The sequence below is a fragment of the Podarcis melisellensis genome, assembly GCF_964234715.1.
Source record: "Podarcis melisellensis genome assembly, chromosome: 1".
NCBI lineage: Eukaryota > Metazoa > Chordata > Lepidosauria > Squamata > Lacertidae > Podarcis > Podarcis melisellensis.
Genome location: NC_138528.1, coordinates 127,194,937 through 127,215,215, shown reverse-complemented (window position 1 = coordinate 127,215,215; position 20,279 = coordinate 127,194,937). Strand labels below are relative to the sequence as shown.

General features: G+C 44.1%; 1 protein-coding gene across 3 annotated transcripts in view; it reads right to left on the bottom strand.

The window, feature by feature from the left end:
• NRP2 (neuropilin 2) overlaps nt 1–20,279 on the bottom strand; it is a 252,609-nt gene that overhangs the window by 149,578 nt on the left and 82,752 nt on the right. For all 3 annotated transcript variants that reach the window (XM_081913721.1, XM_081913722.1, XM_081913720.1), the window contains exons 3-4: nt 11,486–11,667; nt 644–874 (exon numbers count right to left, since the gene is read on the bottom strand). In XM_081913721.1, coding sequence (XP_081769847.1) covers nt 644–874; nt 11,486–11,667 — 413 coding nt within the window. The remainder of the gene's footprint in view (nt 1–643; nt 875–11,485; nt 11,668–20,279) is intronic.

The window sequence follows — 20,279 nt, the reverse complement described above, 5'->3', positions numbered from 1 at the left end:
GTACCACTGTATAGAGAGCTCTCCTGCCTGGTCCCCTGGTGGAGGTTCTTATTCAACGCAAGTAATCATGCATGTTCATGCCATTGGAAAGCCTAACCTTCAGCTATTTTCACTTTTAGTGCATACGTTGTTTCGCCAGCAGGAAAAACGGTGACTGATCGATTGATGGATAACATTTCTCGGCAACTTTTTCATAAAAATCATGCTCAGGGTGTCGTACAAAACTTTTCTGTATGCAATCAATGTAGAAAATGGTCTATTCTACACTTTCTGGCTAAGGGAACCTCTGAGACCAGAGTTCTTCAGAGAACTCTCAAATATGCCAACTTCTGAACTTAATGGTCTGATTATATGAATCAGGTTGTTTTAAGGCCTTAATGTATTTTTAACATCACCTGAAGTTACACTGAACCAGTAAGGGTGCCATGCCGGCACAGGAAATAGAAAGGAACTCTATCACTGTTCAATTTAAGCTCTGGTCCCTGCTAAGGACAAGGCAACAACATGTGAGATTAGATGGAGCCGTAAAGTGTTAGCAATTTATGACCTTTATGGAATTCCGCAGACTCAAAATTGATGCTGTTAGTGTGACAGTAGCCAGACACGGAAGCGAGCCTTGGCGATACATCACTTTAATCCTTACCTTGAGGAATACCGTCCCAGATGTCCAGCCAGTCATACTTGCAATCTCCCTCCCCGACTTGCAAGGGGTCGTGCTCCAGGTCAAAGGTTAGAAACTGAAGGATGATCTCCATCTTTGGCTTGGCCATGATGGTGAAAGCACAGTCCAAATTGTGAGGATACTTATCGGGGAAACCCGGGGATTCAATAGTACCATTCGAAGTGGTGAAGTTTCTGGAACAATCTTCAGAGCCTATAGCGAGAAACAAGGGGACATTAACATACCGCATCAACATTAACAGTAGCCAAGCTGAGAGGCGTAATTCATAATTGTGTGTGTGGTGTTTTTTTTTGAAAAAAAGCACTTAAATCCCTCATGCGGAAAATTGCTACAGCCTCGCAAAAGTATTAATTATTAATATTGCTGTCCCCGTTTTATTTTCCATCAGAGTGGCAATTAGCAAAGCAGCCTTACTGAGGTGACACCTGAAATCCTGCGTCTTAAGCACTATAAAAATGGAAAATAAATAAGTTGCAGCTTGCACAGTGGCTTAGCTTTAAACAGTTTTTGGGGGGTAGGAATGAGGGATTTGGTCAAGAGGACAAACAGAACTGCCTTTCTCACTTGTCCATGCTAACCGCCAGAAATGCAAGTTATTTGCATCCTTATGGAACGCTTTCAGACTGCCAGCAGCACAGACAATATTACCACTTATTTAGCGGTGAACCCAACACTGCCCTCCATTGTGCCCCAGCCGGCTAAGTGCCTTCTATTTCTTGCTGACCCAAGGTGCCTTGGGGGAGAAAGGGGTTGCATTCTGTTCAGGCTATGACTGCATAGAAACTATCGCTCTGTAGGGACCAGACAATTAACAATTGAATTCTCCAGCCCACGGGTCACTGAGAGGGGAGGGGTTGGAACAAGGAATTTTACAAGACCCCGAGGTTCCACTGCTTTAACAGAGGATTAACTTTCACAACTGTTCCGTCTTTTGCTTTATTACACAGACGTTGCTCAGAAAAACGCACAACTCCAACTGTGAGCAATTCCTAACACACTGCTAACAACCACCGCAACAGAGCTGCATGGGTGTGCGTTTGTGCTATATTTTAGAAGAGAGAGAGAGAAAAAAGATTCGGCCCCTTTAAGGGAGATGAAAGATGGACAATGGCAATGTTAAACTAATGGCTATGTAAATTAATTTAATCAGATGACTTCCAAAATGAGTGGGTCTTAATTGGATTGCCTGGCAATGTAGACTCTAGTTGACCAGCTTAGATATAGGCATCTGAAAACAAATCGCCAAATTTGCTAACACAACAGACCACACGTAATAGGTTTCTTCCCATTCTCCTTTCATTTCAAAACCATTACTAAAGGGCACAGAACAGAAGACCCTGCGCGACCTGTATATACTTTGAATATGTAATTCAGAGATAAAGTGCTTTGATATTTAAATAACATTTTGTATTCCTAAGAGGAGGAGGAGTTGTTTTGATTTCTTTATGTGTTCCATTTAACATTTGTTAAAAAAACCTGAAGCATTTTTATTAGGGATTGTAGGGAAAGATCTGCCAAAAAAGCTGAAAAACATCTTCATGTATATGACAACAGCAGCGAGAGTTCTGGTAGCACAAGGATGGAAGACTGAAGAAACCCCAACTAAAGAATCATAGCAAGAAAAATTGATGGACTGAGTAGAACTGGCAAAACTGACATATAAGCTACGGGACAAGGATAACTGTGACTTTAAAGATGAATGGGAACCCTTTACAAAGTATTTGAAGACACAACAAATCGAACTGGACTCCTCGGCTGGCTTTGAATAAACATTCACAAACTTTTTATTGATAATTATCAGCTAAATAGTTTGAGGATCTATACAACTGTGTAACATGCAGAAAACAGCATTTTTAGAGAAATCAAAGACTGGAACTGAGGGAAGTCGGGGGTGGGGGTGGGTTCTGTGGGGGGAGGGAGAGGGAGGGAGGGGAAATGGGGGGGAAATAAGGATGATATGTTTCTGGATAATATGTTTTGTTTTAATTTTGAATAAAAAATTATTTTTTAAAAAAGATTTCTTTATGTGTGTGTGCATAGCTATAGATATTGGATTCCACAGTGTAAAGCGACCTTTCTCAAAGTTGGGTCCCCAGATGTTGTTGGACTACAGTTCCCATCATCCCTGACCACAGTCTTGCTAGCTAGGGTGGTTGGATGTTGTAGTCCAACATCTGGGAATCCAAGATTGAGAAAAGCTGGTAGTGAGGGAGGAGAGAGAGGGGCTGGCGGGTGGGAGAGAGAGACTGTCTGGGATATTGAAGAATAAAACTTGGGATATTATCCCAGTCACTGAATGACTCTCTAGTAAACTACCGGGTGACCGAGTGCATTTGAATTTCTCAGTTGTGTCCCAGGCAGCCAATGCCCTTTTCAAAATGAGTTGTTTTCCCTATGAAGGAAGTCATGATCGCTAAGAACACAACACCGCTAGTGCTGGGCAATATATTGATATATCACCCATAACTAGTTTAAAGTCTATACATCATAAATCATGATATGAGTTAGAACTGGGTGGTATATCATCCAAAACCAGATTCAAGTCCATATCATGATACTGGTTTCATGCTGGATATGTGTAAGTAAAAATGTGAAAACAAAATAAAAAATTCCTTCCAGTAGCACCTTAAAGACCAACTAAGTTAGTTCTTGGTATGAGCTTTCGTGTGCATGCACACTTCTTCAGATACATCCAGGGAGAGAAGGTGTATCTGAAGAATTGTGTATCTGAAGAAGTGTGCATCTAAAGTGTATCTGAAGAAGTGTGCATGCACACGAAAGCTCATACCAGAAACTAACTTAGTTGGTCTTTAAGGTGCTACTGGAAGGATTTTTTTTATTTTGTTTTGACTATGGCAGACCAACACGGCTACCTAGCTGTAACTAAAAATGTGAACTTACATATGATGATTAACTGTCCAATAATAACATCATTTTGGTGCGAGGTGAGGAGATATATATATATATATATATAGCAAGAGTAATAAAAAGAAATTGTTATTTGGGGGATTTGAATTTAACTTCTAAATTATATACCGGAAATGTGGGAGATTACAAGGGGTCAAAAAAAATGGATGTATCGCGCCATACTAGAAGCAAAAAAACTTGTCTTGGTGAATTGGAAGAGCCGCAAAAAGATCCCATTGAGCACATGAATTGACAATATGGACAGACTAGTTACCTACGAACGAATTGCCTATCGACACAAATTAAGAATGGATAAATACGAAGAAATCTGGAAGAAATACTTAAGCGATAAGGCAGACAGTGGTGGGAATTAGAGGGAGGAGAGGTGGGGAAATATTGTTAAAAAGGTGTAGTCATAGGTATATCAGTACTCAAATCTGAATTGTTAAATTGTGTTAGTAGTGTTATTGTGGTTTTTGTTGTATATGTTTTTTTGTTGTTGTTTGTATTGAAAAAACGATTAAATAATTTTTTTAAAAAATGATATTGGTTTCATCATTTTGATCTGGCAGTATTATATTGTGACTCAAAATTACGGGGGACACTATAAAGCCAGCCAATGCCTCTATATCACGGGTCAGCAAGGTTTATCTTGCCTGGGCTGGATCGGTCCTGCGGAAATCCCTCCTTGGGCCGAATCGCGCACGCCTGCGATTTTCGGCGTCTGAGAGGACGCGATTTTCGGCGCCATGTAAGAGAGGCGTCGTACTGTGCCGGTTTAGCGCAGCACGCGAGCAGGCAACTTGGGGGCAGCTCGTGGGCCGGTCAAGTAACCTCCGGGGGCCCCTTCCAGCCCATGGGCCTTAGGTTGCTGCCCCCAGCTCTACATTTGTTGTTTGTTGTTGTTTAGTCGTTTAGTCGTGTCCGACTCTTCGTGACCCCATGGACCAGAGCACGCCAGGCACTCCTGTCTTCCACTGCCTCCCCCAGTTTGGTCAAACTCATGTTGGTAGCTTTGAGAACGCTGTCCAACCATCTCGTCTTCTGTCGTCCCCTTCTCCTTGTGCCCTCCATCTTTCCCAACATCAGGGTCTTTTCCAGGGAGTCTTCTCTTCTCATGAGGTGGCCAAAGTATTGGAGTCTCAGCTTCAGGATCTGTAATTCCAGTGAGCACTCAGGGCTGATTTTCTTCAGAATGGAGAGGTTTGATCTCCTTGCAGTCCATGGGACTCTCAAGAGTCTCCTCCAGCACCATAATTCAAAAGCATCAATTCTTCGGTGATCAGCCTTCTTTATAGTCCATCACTACTGGGAAAACCATAGCTTTAACTATACGGACCTTTGTTGGCAAGGTGATGTCTCTGCTTTTTAAGATGCTGTCTAGGTTTGTCATTGCTTTTCTCCCAAGAAGCAGGCGTCTTTTAATTTTGTGGCTGCTGTCACCATCTGCAGTGATCATGGAGCCCAAGAAAGTAAAATCTCTCACTGCCTCCACTTCTTCCCCTTCTATTTGCCAGGAGGTGATGGGCCCAGTGGCCATGATCTTCATTTTTTTGATGTTGAGCTTTAAACCATATACATAGCTCCATCCATATTTCAGACACTGTGATATGTCAGTATATCGTGATGTTTAGCTGGTGATATATCACAAAGTTGAAAACCAGCTCCATCATTATTTCAGACATAAAAGCACTTTGGACATAATCTTAGGTGAGAGGAAAGTAGCAGAACAATTCTTGGAAAATGAGACTTGGCAAAGACTTCCTTTCCTCCTTCCTTCCTGATCAACTGCAGAACACCCTTGGCAAATGTAACAAAGGAGTCCAAAAGTAATTGGAGGAAACCAAAGGACATTATGAAGCCACATGACTCAGTTCTGTTGCTAAAGCTAACTAGGGCTGGACCTGTATAACATGAAACAATGTGGATATAAGCCACTAACAGTAAGGTTAAAGTGTAATAAATAAGTAGCTGGAAAGGTTGTTCTGGGGGTTTCTCGCACCTACAGAATTGAAATGGATATTATTATTATTTTAATTTATTATCCGACCTTTCACCCTGAGGTCCCAGGGCAGGTTAGAACAATTTGAAATACAACATTAAAAATGCTAGCCTGCCAGCTTCTCTTTGTAGTTGGTTCACATTTGTTTTCCTCAATATACAATTAGCTACACATGTATCTGCAAACGCTAGGAAGCAATATTTGTGTTAGGGCTGGAACCCAGTTGAATAAATCTTGGTTGATTAGTCATAGGGGTTTTTAATTAAGTATTGATTAAAACTGCATAAATTTGCATATAAATAAAACAAACAGTTTGAAACACTCTATTTTTAGACGATGGCAGGCATACATGACAAAGGCGCCATCTTTGATGAGGCACCCTCTTCCTCGTGACAGAACCTGCTACATGAAGGGGCATGTTTCACCTTACAGTTTTTTACAAATACTTTGAAAGTAATGTAATTTTACATGAAACTCTGGTGCCTGAAGATTCGAATGCACTTTTGTTTAGCTGACCAAAAGCAGTTTTGAGCAGTTAAACTAATCAGTTAATTAGCCAAAGAGTACAATCCCGACTAGTGTAAAATGAAGACAGCTTTCAACAGTTCCACAATCACAATACCATGTCTTCCTAGCCACACAACCATTTCCTGCAATTCCTGCAAATGGGAATTGTGGTGGAGGAATCTGCCAAGATCCGCCAAATGTTAGCCCATGCTAACATTTCTCCCAGCGAGCTGCATTCCGGAGGAGGAGGCACAGCTGATACAGGAGAAACCAAACAGCGAATTTCTCCATGTCACGAAAGATATTGTTCAAGCCTCCCCAAATCGAACCAGAAGTCCAGACATGCTGGTTTTATTAAACTCATGCACTAGCACTCAAGTCGGTGCACAGGGACAAGAAATAAACAACGTGAACAGCAGTCCACAAACATAAAAACAAATACAAATGAAAGTTGCCAGCTGAACTGGAGATGGAACAAAAAATATGCATTTGGCACTCCTCCCCTCAATAAGGCTAATAAAGAGGAAGGAACCGCAGATCTGGGGAGGTGAGTTCATTTCGCAGCCTTGGGACAAGTGGTATAAAGACCTTTCCACAACCATGTTTCCTTTGCATACAGCAGGGCCCAGTGACTTCTTAGCTAAGTGCCAACTACTCAAATTGAACCCAGAAGCATCCCGAAGGCCAGTGCAGCTGTAACAATACTAGTTGAATATGCATGTGCTGACTCACATCTTCAAGGAAATGCATGGCAGCAATTTACAGTAGTTGAACCTTCTGAATTGCCTTTATGGGAAAATCTATTTACGGCACTTAAAACAGTGCTGAAGCCTGAACTTCATGGATTAGAGTTGGAAGGGAAACTCAAGTTCAAACAAGACCAGGAAGGCCCAAGTTCAAATCTTCACTCATCTGTCAAGTTCAACGGGTGGCAATGGGATGGCCTCTCTTTCTCATTGCTGTCATGAGAATGAATGGAGGAAACCATCACTTATGCTACTGAGCTTGTTGGATGAAGTTGTTGTTGTTTAGTCGTTTAGTCGTGTCCAACTCTTCGTGACCCCATGGACCAGAGCACGCCAGGCACTCCTGTCTTCCACTGTCTCCCGCAGTTTGGTCAGACTCATGTTTGTAGCTTCGAAGACACTGTCCAACCATCTCGTCCTCTGTCGTCCCCTTCTCCTTGTGCCCTCTATCTTTCCCAACATCAGGGTCTTTTCCAGGGAGTCTTCTCTTCTCATGAGGTGGCCAAAGTATTGGAGCCTCAGCTTCAGGATCTGTCCTCCCAGTGAGCACTCAGGGCTGATTTCCTTCAGAATGGATCGGTTTGATCTTCTTGCAGTCCATGGGACTCTCAAGAGTCTCCTCCAGCACCAGAATTCAAAAGCATCAATTCTTCGGCAATCAGCCTTCTTTATGGTCCATGTTGGATGAAGAGCAGGTTACAAATGCAATTAAGAAATGTATTTAAATATATAACTCAGGGGTTTTGCAAAGGTATCAGGTACACCTACAAAACTGATCCCAGAACTATAACATCACACATGAGCAGACTCACCTAACAATAAACTATGGATTATCAATACATGAATGAGCCTTGATTGCACTCCCCTTCCTTCCTCTGGCACAGCCAAAAGGAGGAGCTCAGAAGCTTTAAGTTTCATTCTGAACTAGCTGCAGTTTAGTGGCACTGTGGGTTAAACCACAGAGCCTAGGACTTGCCGATCAGAAGCTTGGCGGTTCGAATCCCCACGACGGGGTGACCTCCCGTTGCTCTGTCCCTGCTCCTGCCAAACTAGCAGTTCGAAAGCACGTCAAAGTGCAAGTAGATAAATAGGTACCGCTCCAGTGGGAAGGTAAACGGCGTTTCCATGCGCTGCTCTGGTTCACCAGAAGCGGCTTAGTCATCCTGGCCACATGACCCGGAAGCTGTATGCAGGCTTCCTCGGCCAATAAAATGAGATGAGCGCCGCAACCCCAGAGTCGGCCATGACTGGACCCGATGGTCAGGGGGCCCTTTACCTTTACAAACCTGAACAAACTGTTTTTTAAGAGTTAATTATGGTTTACTGAAACAAGCCATTCTTCAGACTTTGATTTATGAAGCAGGTTAGTTTCAATAAACGATAATTAGGATTTGCCACAGTTTAGGTTCAGACTCTAATCTGAAAACTAATCTGCTCCTCACCATTGTGTATGAGAAAGAAAGGGGAGTGTAGGAGCATGCAAGACCAAGACTCACCCAGGCTCATTCACATAAAAATAAACCATACTTTAAGTTCAAATGCAGTCTGAAACTCGGCTGAAGGCAGTTTATACTTTTGCCAGAGTTTGAGCTTCTTTGACATAGCAGTGATGGATAATGGTCATTCACCATGTTTTAGGAACAAAAGCCCTATGCCATAGCACATTCCTGAAAACTCTGATCTGGAAGGCACATGAGGGACAGGAAAAAATATGTAAATTGTGTATGATCAGCACCTGCAAATTTATTGGCATCAACCTATGCATGGACCATAGTGATGTGGGTGGCGCTGTGGGTTAAACCACAGAGCATAGGACTTGCCGATCAGAAGGTCGGCGGTTTGAATCCCCATGACAGAGTGAGCTCCCGTTGCTCGGTCCCTGCTCCTGCTAACCTAGCAGTTCGAAAGCATGTCAAAGTGCAAGTAGATAAATAGGTTCTGCTCCGGGGGGGAGGTAAACGGCGTTTCCGTGTGCTGCTCTGGTTCGCCAGAAGCGGCTTAGTCATGCTGGCCACATGACCCGGAAGCTGTCTGTGGACAAACGCCAGCTCCCTTGGCCATTAAAGCGAGATGAGCGCCGCAACCCCAGAGTCGGTCACGACTGGACCTAATGGTCAGGGGTTCCTTTACCTTTTTTTATGCATGGACCACACAGCGGAATCTCTTGTGTGTCTCTGAATTTATGCTTCCACCATTTGCTAAGGTTTCTGAGTAAGATTAGGAAGCTTGTTTGCCGCCCCCCCTTATCTCTCTCTCTCTGTGTGAGAGTTTCTTCATGTTCTACTTGTGACATAAACCTCCCATGCAAGATGCTAGGAACGGAATGTCTGCCAACCCAGAGCCCTCGCTATCCTTCTTCAAGACACAGCCAGGCCTCTCCTTGATCACTTTAAAACATCGCCTCACCCACGCTCGCAGGCACAACACAAGACTATTTTTAATTCTCCAAAAGTCTCATCCCCACACCCACCCATCTGACAAATATTTAGACAGAGCCAATTTAAAAAGGCCTCTGATTAGCTTTCCACTTTCTCCAAGAATAGTTTTGTATTAGAAAGGCATGATGAATAGTTCCTCTTATACGGAGCTCAAGAGGCACCCGTCTTGCTCCCTTGATGGCACTGCCAACAGCAGCCCGTTTCAGCCAACGTTACAACCAGTTGCAAAACCCTTGGCTTCTTGAAAAGAGAAAACACAAGGCTATTGATCTGTGCTTGAATCACATATTCACAGGAGAGCGGGGTGGGGGAGAGACCTCACTGCAGATCTAAGAGAGGACCACTCTCGCTTAGCCTTGACTTTAACGAGCTTTTTAATATATGCCACAGAGAAAAGATATACTGTTTGTAGTTCTAGACCGTACGGGATAATTTAATGAAGAAGCTGGCTTTCCATGCCATGGTAAAAAAAGAAAAACACATCGTTAATACCGCACGTTGCTAAAATATTTTACATCCTTGGAAATGTTGTGGAAACAGATAAGGGAAGGGATGTAGTACAGAGGAGGGAAACTTAAAACAGACTGTGCTGATATGGCCTATATGGCTATTTTAAGGACTCTCAAACTTTGTCTCTGTGAATCTACGAAGGATCAAAGTACCCCATTCTGTACATGTTTGTTCACCGCTTGGATATTTCATGACTGAGCGGTTTATAAATTTTCGCATAAAATAAATGAATAAAAGTCATACTCGCCTTTCTGTGTTTACATTAGCAGCTCACTGGGCTGAGTGAGGTGCAAAGAATGACTCATGCTTTCCAGGATACTATAAAGTAGATTATATATTTAAATAAAGCTACCTTAGCCTGTTACATGTTTTAGGGCTTTTCCAGGAAAGCAAATCATTCTGGACAAAAACGTGGTGGGGGAGGAACATTTTGGTCCCCCCCCCCCACATTAAAACCACAGCTTGTTCCATCAGGATATTCAAGTAAATGTAGAAAAGTTAAAGGACCCCTGGATGGTTAAGTCCAGTCAAAGGCGACTAGGGGGTTGCGACGCTCATCTCACTTTCAGGCCGAGGGAGCAGGCGTTTGTCTACAGACAGCTTTTCCGGGTCATGTGGCCAGAAGGACTAAACTGCTTCTGGTGCAACTGGATACTATGACGGAAACCAGAGCACATGGACATGCTGTTTACCTTCCCGCTGCAGCGGTACCTATTTATCTACTTGAACTGGTATGCTTTCAAGCTGCTAGGTTGGCAGAAGCTGGGGCTGAGAAACGAGAACTCACCCCGTCACAGGGATTCGAACCGCCGACCTTCTGATCAGCAAGCCCAAGAGCCTCAGTGGTTTGGACAGCAGTGTACATAGGGTTCCACTGCAGCCACCCACCCAGGCGCTGACCAGAACTGGATCTGCTAAGCTTCAGCAAGGCTGCTTTATCATATGCCCTCAGACCATGCCCTAGAAGCTGTTCCATTGGGCACCAGTTCTGTCAATCAACATACAACGAGGAGAAGACAACTTGGCTCAATCAAGGCACACGTAACAACTTGGTTGAGGGGCATCAAGAAGTTTGGTGTTTTCCTGCATAGCTGTCAACTTACAGATTTGAAAATAAGGGACCAGCAGCCTTGAAAATAAGGGACCAGCAGCCAAAATAAGGGACCTGCAGGCACTCCACTCTTCCTGTCCTTCTGCAGTTTGGTCAAACTCATGCTGGGTATCTTCGAGAACACTGTCCAACCAACTTTGTAACCAGAGGTTCAACTGAATAGAATCTGAATCACATGCACCACAAGGCCTATGCAGCCTCAACTAAAGATGGCTCCCCTGCCTGGCTTTGCACTGCAAAGTTTGCAGCAGCACGTGCAACAAAATGGCGTCCAGCATTCAAAAAACCCCTCAGCTTGCATTAACTAGCCACACACAAGGCATGCAAGCTCCATTCTTAGACTCCTTATTGGGTGAGCAACGCAGCCAAGAAACACAGTTGGAGCCTCCCTCCTCCCCGGCCGGCAGGGAGGGAGGGAGAGGAGCTGCTTCCTTTGAAATTTAAGGGACATCATTTAAGGGACATTTAAGGGACATCCATCAATAAGGGACAGCGGCGGGACATGGCGCTGGAATAAGGGACTGTCCCTTCAAATAAGGGACACTTGACAGCTATGGTTTTCCTGAACAGTTAGGTACCAACCTGTCTTATAGATCTCATAGCGTAGAGAGAAGCCGGCACCTTGGCGTGCATAGTCTGAGGTGAATTTAATATAGAGAGAAGGGCCTGATGATGTGATGGTAGGTGGAGCGATGTTCCCACAGTGCTTGCCCAGAAGGTCAGCTGATTCACTGTCTCCATCCCGAATCTCAATAAAATCGTATCTGTCAGTGGGGGGAGAAAACAAAGCAAGAAACAATTAAGAGAAAAATCTACCATGAAAATATAGTTCTATTTTACAGATGGCTTATACTTTGAACATGTTGATTTATCTCATCTGTCATGCCAGTCACAGCTCTATAAAATGTTTCTTTATACGTATTTCTTTACACATTAAGCAAAAAGCATTGTATTCTAATTAATAAGTTATCACGCTATTTCACATCTGACCTGCGATCAGTATATGCTGATCAGAATTCACTTCGTTTCTTCCAAATACCTTGAAAGCAACAAAACTTTGAGAAATCTTCCCTTCTGCTCATTGTATTCAAAACATTTCATTATCTGAAAGTTTTAGATGCCCAACGAGCTATTGTGATGAATAAAGTTTTATAGCCATCATAATCTGTAAAACATACAGAGCCAGAGAGATCTCTCGCTCTTCCTACAGTTCATAAATCTTTGGCCTTGCTATTTACTTATCTATCAAAATCACTCCCCACCCCTTCTTTATAATCCAAGCTGCTTGTCTTTGCCAAATCTTTGCGTGCAACATTCATAATCCGCCATAGAAGCTTGTCGTTCATTAAAAATAAAATTTTAAAATCACATTTTCAAGCACTGCGGCTGTAAAGGCATGTTCTGAACTTGCTGCAGGAAAATAGTGAGCACATTTTTGAGGCTCGATTTGAGCAGAGCAGTTTATAGTATAGAGGGCAACCCAGAACTCATAATCTGTCAATGCCCTGGAAAGAGTTTTGATGAAGAAAATTGGCTTCCAGGTGGAAAAATCAAAATTAGAAACAGAGCTGTTAGAACCTAAAACTAAGATTTTGTCAAAGATATATAACTTGCTGCTGAAATGGAACACTCAGGATGAAACGGTGAAATCTGCTATGATTAAATGGGCACAAGATGTTGGACATAATATTATGTTTGCAGATTGGGAACAGTTATGGACCACAGGTATGAAGTTTACGGCATGTAATGTCTTAAGAGAGAATATTATGAAAATGATTTACAGGTGGTACATGACCCCAGTCAAGCTTGCAAAAAATTATCATTTGCCCGACAACAAATGTTAGAAATGCAAAGAAAATGAAGGTACATTCTTTCACCTTTGGTGGACGTGCCCAAGGATTAAGGCTTTCTGGGAAATGATATATAATGAAATGAAAAAGGTATTTAAATATACCTTCCTGAAGAAACCAGAGGCCTTTCTCCTGGGCATGGTCGGCCAATTGGTGCCAAAGAAGGATAGAACTTTCTTTATGTATGCTACAACAGCAGCAAGAATACTCATTGCAAAGTACTGGAAGACACAGGATCTACCCACTCTGGAAGAATGGCAGATGAAGGTGATGGACTATATGGGATTGGCAGAAATGACTGGCAGAATCCGAGATCAGGGAGAAGAGTCGGCGGAAGAAGATTGGAAGAAATTCAAAGACTATTTACAGAAATATTGCAAAATTAATGAATGTTAGAACGATGTCGGATAGAAATTAAGTGGTTTCCAGCTGTAATGTTTAGGAGATATGGAAAAAAGGTTTAGAAGTAGGTTAAAGCTTATTGATAAGGATTTGCTGAACTAACAATTTGAATTGGAATACAAAAAAGGGAGGTATGAGGAGGTCTGGGAAATAAGTTAAAGGAAAATAAGTTATGGAAAATTTGTGTGTTTTTAATTATTTTTATTTTTGTATTTTTGTATTTTTGTTAAATTTTTTCTTTTTTCTTTTTGATTTTTATTGTATTAATATTGAAAATTCTAATAAATATCTTTTTTAAAAAAAAGGAAAGAGTTTTGATGGGGGGGGAGGCACCCTCTTGCCCAGCCCTGCCAGCCCCACCGGTAAGGATCACCAAGCTAGCACTGGCAACATCCCGGGTGGTATATAATTATTCAGTAAATTGCCAACCCTTCACCTGCAAGTGCCAAGGCAGGTTATAACAATTAATCCCAATCTAATCGTGGCCAGTGAAAACTCCCCAACTGAGTGTGGGGTTTTAGGGTTGGTGCTGTGGTCTAAACCACTGAGCCTAGGACTTGCCGATCGGAAGGTCAGCGGTTCGAATCCCCACTATCCGGTGAGCTCCTGTTGCTCAGTCCCAGCTCCTGCCAACCTAACAGTTCGAAAGCACGTCCAAGTGCAAGTAGATAAATAGGTACCACTCCGGCGGGAAGGTAAACGGCGTTTCCGTGCGCTGCTCTGGTTTCGTCAGAAGCGGCTTAGTGATGCTGGCTACATGACCCGGAAAAACTGTCTGCGGACAAACACCAGCTCCCTCAGCCCATAAAGCGAGATGAGCGCCGCAACCCCAGAGTCGTTCGTGACTGGACTTAACTGTCAGGGGTCCTTTACCTTTTTAAGAGAAGACAGTATCTGCTGAATCCTGAGCCAGCGCTGCTGCCATCATGTGACAACAGCAAGCCTAATATGAGCCTCTTCAATGCCTGGGACCTGGCACAGAGGAGGAGAAATTGCTTCTCTGCCTTCCCCTCCCCTAAGCTTCCATCCTGGCCGGGATGAGCAGAGATCTCCTGCCTCCTCATCATGAAGATCTCTCTTCCCTTGCCGTGCCTTTGTTCTCTGCTCCAAGCACACAACTGATCTTTCCTGGGCCACGTTCAACTGCTCATCATGCTGTCACACACTGTGGTCTTGCGCAAATTTCTCAAGGAAGCCCATGGTGGGGTTCTGGATTTGAAGAGTGTTGCCATATGCTTCTTACAGATACGTTATCATATCCCAGCAGCTAAGCAAACCCCAAGTTCCTTGTGTTAACCAGAATGTGCAAGATTACTCATATACACTTGTATTTTGTGTGTGTCCTTAACAGGTATTGTACAGACACTAACGTATCAATATAATTATTTGAGAGAAAGGTCTATATAAAAACTTATGGTGCAATCCAATCCCAGGTAGGGGGGTCACTAAGCTGCATTAAGAAGCTAATAAAGTGGTACCTCGGGTTAAGTACTTAATTCGTTCCGGAGGTCCGTTCTTAACCTGAAACTGTTCTTAACCTGAAGCACCACTTTAGCTAATGGGGCCTCCTGTTGCTGCTGCGCCACCGCTGCATGATTTCTGTTCTCATCCTGAAGCAAAGTTCTTAACCTGAGGTACTATTTCTGGGTTAGTGGAGTCTGTAACCTGAAGCGTATGTAACCTGAGGTACCACTGTAACAGCAATATAAGCTTAACCAGGTCTTTTAAGGTCTTTCTTTACACTTCCAGAGACAGCAGTACAACAAGTGAAATGCTGGTGAACAAATTACCTAACCAACCATTTTGGCAGGTGTTGATTAGAAAATACTGAGATAACAGAAAGCAACTAGCAGATAAAGCACAAGGTGAAAAAGCCTATAGGACTGGTTAGCTATATCAAGGTTGATATGAGAGTGGGTACAACTCATATTTTCAACCTCTCGCTTAATATTTCCGCAAAACTGTAGGCAACAATTCAATCATGGAGCAAAGGTTATTGGGCAAGCTGCGTAGGCAACAATAATTACAAAGTTCATTTTAAACTAAGCAAAGCGCTAGTGAGAAGGCTTCTGGGATCACAATCAATCAATTTTCCTCTACTATCCATGACAAGAGGATAAAAGAGGATATTCTCCTCAGAATAAAGGAGTAGACTGTGGATTTTCATGTGTGAAGACACGACCAGTTTGCTGGCATATTTTTTCCAGTTCATCTGAATACCATGAAGTCTAGTGGACTCTCTGACATAAACTTCTCCAATTTGTACTAACATGAATACATATTGTAAGCACTTTTGCACTCACAATAACACAATTTGCGGGAGAAGGCCAGTCTCCCTTCCTGTATTTATTTGCATTGTGTTGACCTGTTTAAAACAGCATGTTACCAATCTGCTCCTCAAAGGGGCAGAGGAGGAAAGAAAAGTGATACACTGCCAGGATTCTGGCTTTGTCACAAGATCCTCTATCTGCAAATCAAGAGTTGAAAGGAAAAATAGCTTGCTGGACAAGAAACAAATCTCATGTGACTCATTCCTTTTCCTGCAAGACACACAACGCCAAACAACCACTCTAAACAAACTTGCAAGGACTCATTGTGCTACCAGAAAGGCTGGCCAACGGAGTAGTCCTCATTTCAGTCCTTTCAGGGAGTTAATCAGGCTTCACTCCAGAAACAAATGCCTGAGGCAAATATACTCTCTGTCTATAGGTTAAATCCACACTCTCCGCTAAGAGATTTATCTTCTGAAATTGCTGGCTTGGTGAATAGCAGGAAGTATCCCCACCCAGGACTTGGGCTCTGAGCCTGTAGGGACAGAAGAGGTCACCCTTTGGAGTGGCAACCATCTCCCAGCATTAGATACAGCTCTCTTCCTCCCTCCCAACCCACCAGCCAGGATAGGGGCCTAAAAGGTATGTCCCTGAAGGGTGAAGAAGGGCAGTCTGCTCTACGTTACAAGGGATGGCCCTCAGTTGAGTGGCACACTTAAGATGGGAAGCTACCAGAAAGAAGAAGAAAAGGAGTTTGGATTTGATATCCCGCTTTATCACTACTATCACTCAAAGCAGCTAACAGTCTCCTTTTTCCCTTCCTCCCCCACAACAAACACACTGTGAGGTGAGTGGGGCTGAGAGACTTCAGAAAGAAGTGTGACTAGCCCAAGGTCACCCAGCAGCTGCATCTGGAGGAGCGGGGAAGCGAACCCAGTTCACCAGATTACGAGTCTACCGCTCTTAACCACTACACCATGCTGGCTCTCTAGAAAGGATGGGAGACAGCAGGACAACACTTTGGGGCAGATGCCCAGATACCCCAATGGTATGAGCACCAAATGCAGCAGAGATGGCTTTCAAGATTTGGAAGTTACCAGATTAATGCACATAACCATGGGGAAAAGTCCCACCCTGACCTCACCTTAAGTCCAGAATCTAAAATGACCAAACCGCTCCAATTCTGCAACACTAGTAGTTAAGTTCAGGAAGTGTGCATTACCTGCCATCAAGAGTCAACATGAAGCTGCTCCTGAACATGGAGTTTCTCTACTCTGGAAGGATGCCCCGCTGCTAAATCACAGGCCTCATTCAGGCAGGCAACCTTGCTTTAGTTTGGGGGCTGGCCTCGGGGTACTCTCTGGAATCCTAAGGATCCTTCTTGAAAATAAGTAATAGTGATAACCGAGCAAATTCATTTTGCAAACAGGTTTGGTGCAGAGCTGCCAATCGTCCCTTATTTGGCGGGAAACTCCCTTATCCCAGCGCCGTGTCCCGCTGCTGTCCTTATTGATGACGTCCCTTAAATTTCCCGGGTTTCAAAGGAAGCAGCTCCTCTCCCTCCCTCCCTGCCGGCCAGGGAGGCTCCAACTGTGTTGCTTGGCTGCGTTGCTCACCCAATAAGGAGTCTAAGAACTACTGGGGGGTGGAGCTTGCATGCCTTGTGCTGATCAAATTGGCCGCATTGCCTGGGGACTCGCTTTTGCTCAGCGCTTCCCAGCAGAGAGGTGACGGTGGTTTTCCTTGCTGCATCCCCTTTGCTGGGTTGCTACGCTGTGGGAACCACCGCTTGAGGCTTTGTTTGGCAGCTGGCTAGGCTTTCTGCCTTTGGCTCAGAGGGGCTCAGAAGTTGAACATACATGTGCTTGGAAAATCCCTTATTTTGGCTGCTGATCCCTTATTTTCGAGGCTGCTGCTCCCTTATTTTCAAATCTGTAAGTTGACAGCTATGGTTTGGTGTGGTGGTGCAGGCAAGGGGGAAGACAACGTACAGCCTCTTGGCTGTCCAGAAATCATAGAGGAGAGTGTGCTGAGACTTAAGTACCTTTTTAAGGAAGTACTAAATTTCCTGCCATACAATCTGGAAGTGCTCATTAGGGACAATCAGACACTGGTCTCAGAGTAAAGGAACAAAATGCACTAGCTACTTAGATCTAAAGTACAGCATGCGGAAGGAACACCCCCCCCCCAAGCTAATGCAGACTTGAAACTGCTGCCAATCTATAATCAAGAATCCTCTCCAAAATAAGGAGGAGAGTCATCCCTTATCTGGTTTCTCTGTGGAATGGTGATAGCTGCTGCTCTGTAAGCGCTGAGTGAGGGGGGGGGGATGTCCTCATGATGACATGAGGTGATGATATATGTATCCTCACAACAGCACTAGGAACCTAAAACCAAACCTCACAACTGCTGTATCCATGCAGCAGCTCCCACGATAGGACCAGTGCTTTTTTCCCTTTAAAAATGTTTAGGGGTACTCTCGTTTTCCTACTCCTATGGAAATGTTGTTGTTGTTGTTTAGTCATTTAGTTGTGTCCGACTCTTCGGGACCCCATGGACCAGAGCACGCCAGGCACGCCTGTCTTCCACTGTCTCCTGCAGTTTGGTCAAACTCATGCTGGTAGCTTCGAGAACACTATCCAACCATCTCATCCTCTGTCGTCCCCTTCTCCTTGTGCCCTCCATCTTTCCCAACATCAGGGTCTTTTCCAGGGAGTCTTCTCATCTCATGAGGTGGCCAGAGTATTGGAGCCTCAGCTTCAGGATCTGTCCTTCCAGTGAGCACTCAGGGCTGATTTCCTTAAGAATGGATAGGTTTGATCTTCTTGCAGTCCATGGGACTCTCAAGAGTCTCCTCCAGCACCAGAATTCAAAAGCATCAATTCTTCGGCAATCAGCCTTCTTTATGGTCCAGCTTTCACTTCCATACATCACTACTGGGAAAACCATGGCTTTAACTATACGAACCTTTGTTGGCAAGGTGATGTCTCTGCTTTTTAAGATGCTGTCTAGGTTTGTCGTTGCTTTTCTCCCAAGAAGCAGGCGTCTTTTAATTTCGTGACTGCTGTCACCATCTGCAGTGATCATGGAGCCCCAGAAAGTAAAATCTCTCACTGCCTCCATTTCTTCCCCTTCTATTTGCCAGGAGGTGATGGGACCAGTGGTCCCATCACTGAATAGGACTATTAGCCTGCAACCCTATGCCCACTTACCAGGACGTAACCCCAGTGAACTCCACGGTAGACACATGGTTTGTCATTTATTGTGTGTTTTTGTTAGCTACTACGTTAAAAAAAAAAAAAAGGCCTTCAGATACTGGGTGCGTTTTGGGAATGTGAAGTTGTTGTTTTTGGTGGTGATGCTATTAGCACTGGTAAGATAAAGCCATCTGCTTGATCTTCCGACTATTTTGATTATTTGTATGTGCTTTCCATATTTGTCAACAAACCTCAAAACCAGCAGAAGGCATGATTTAGACTCCCCACTCCCCATTCTAATTGAAACATTAAGATTTTGAAAATCTGCTGATTGACAGTTTACACGCAGAAGGAAAGCCAGATTTTATCATCGATTTGCTACATAGCTAGATTATACCCTGACTCCATCCTCACATCCCTCCTACTGCAGAGCAGCCGATTCTCAACAACAAACGGTTGCACAGGCATATGGAAATTAATATGCAGAAGGGTCCCAAAAAACAGTATTCATACCACAGCTCAGCCCAGCAACACACAAAGTACAGTGCTCCCTCAGGTTACATACGCTTCAGGTTACATATGCTTCAAGTTACATACTCCGCTAACCCAGAAATAGTGCTTCAGGATGAGAACAGAAATCGTGCTCCGGCGGTGCAGCGGCAGCAGGGGGCCCCATTAGCTAAAGTGGTGCTTCAGGTTAAGGACAGTTTCAAGTTAAGAACAGACCTCCAGAACGAATTAAGTTCTTAACCTGAAGAACCACTATATTCAACAATAACAACAGTCGAGATTTGGGGAGCAATCGATAAAACACAGGGCCTCCAAACCAACTACAGTCATAGGTAAGGTAAAGGGACCCCTGACCATGAGGTCCAGTTGTGACCGACTCTGGGGTTGCGGTGCTCATCTCGCTTTACTGGCTGAGGGAGCCGGCGTACAGCTTCTGGGTCATGTGGCCAGCATGACTAAGCTGCTTCTGGTGAACCAGAGCAGCGCACGGAAACGCCGTTTACCTTCCCGACGGAGCGGTACCTATTTATCTACTTGCACTTTGATGTGCTTTCGAACTGCTAGGTTGGCAGGAGCAGGGACCGAGCAACGGGAGCTCACCCCGTTGCGGGGATTCGAACTGCCGACCTTCTGATCGGCAAGTCCTAGGCTCTGTGGTTTAACCCACAGCGCCACCTGCTTCCCTTAACTACAGTCATACCTCGGGATAAATACGCTTCAGGTTGAGCGCTTTCGGGTTGCGCTCTGCGGAGACCCGGAAGTAACAGAGCGTGTTACTTCTGGGTTTCACCGCTAGTGCATGCACAGTCAAAATGACGTCATGCGCGGAGGAAGCAAAATGCAACCCGCTGATGCGCTGTTGCATCTTACGTTCTGTTCAGGATGCGAACAGGGCTCCGGAACGGATCCCGTTCGCATCCTGAGGTACCACTGTAAAGTTAAGTCCTAATGGTTTCAGTGAGGTTTACATTAATCACCACTAATTTGTACCATCCTTTTAAAAAATGGAACTGAAGCATACAGGATATTGTGACTCACTTCCATTGAACAGGAAGGCAAATCTCCTACAAATGTGGGGATAAAGGACCCTCAGGACAGGAAGTGCGGGGCCTGGTGAAGCAGGCTTCCTCCTACCGTCCTTAAAAAA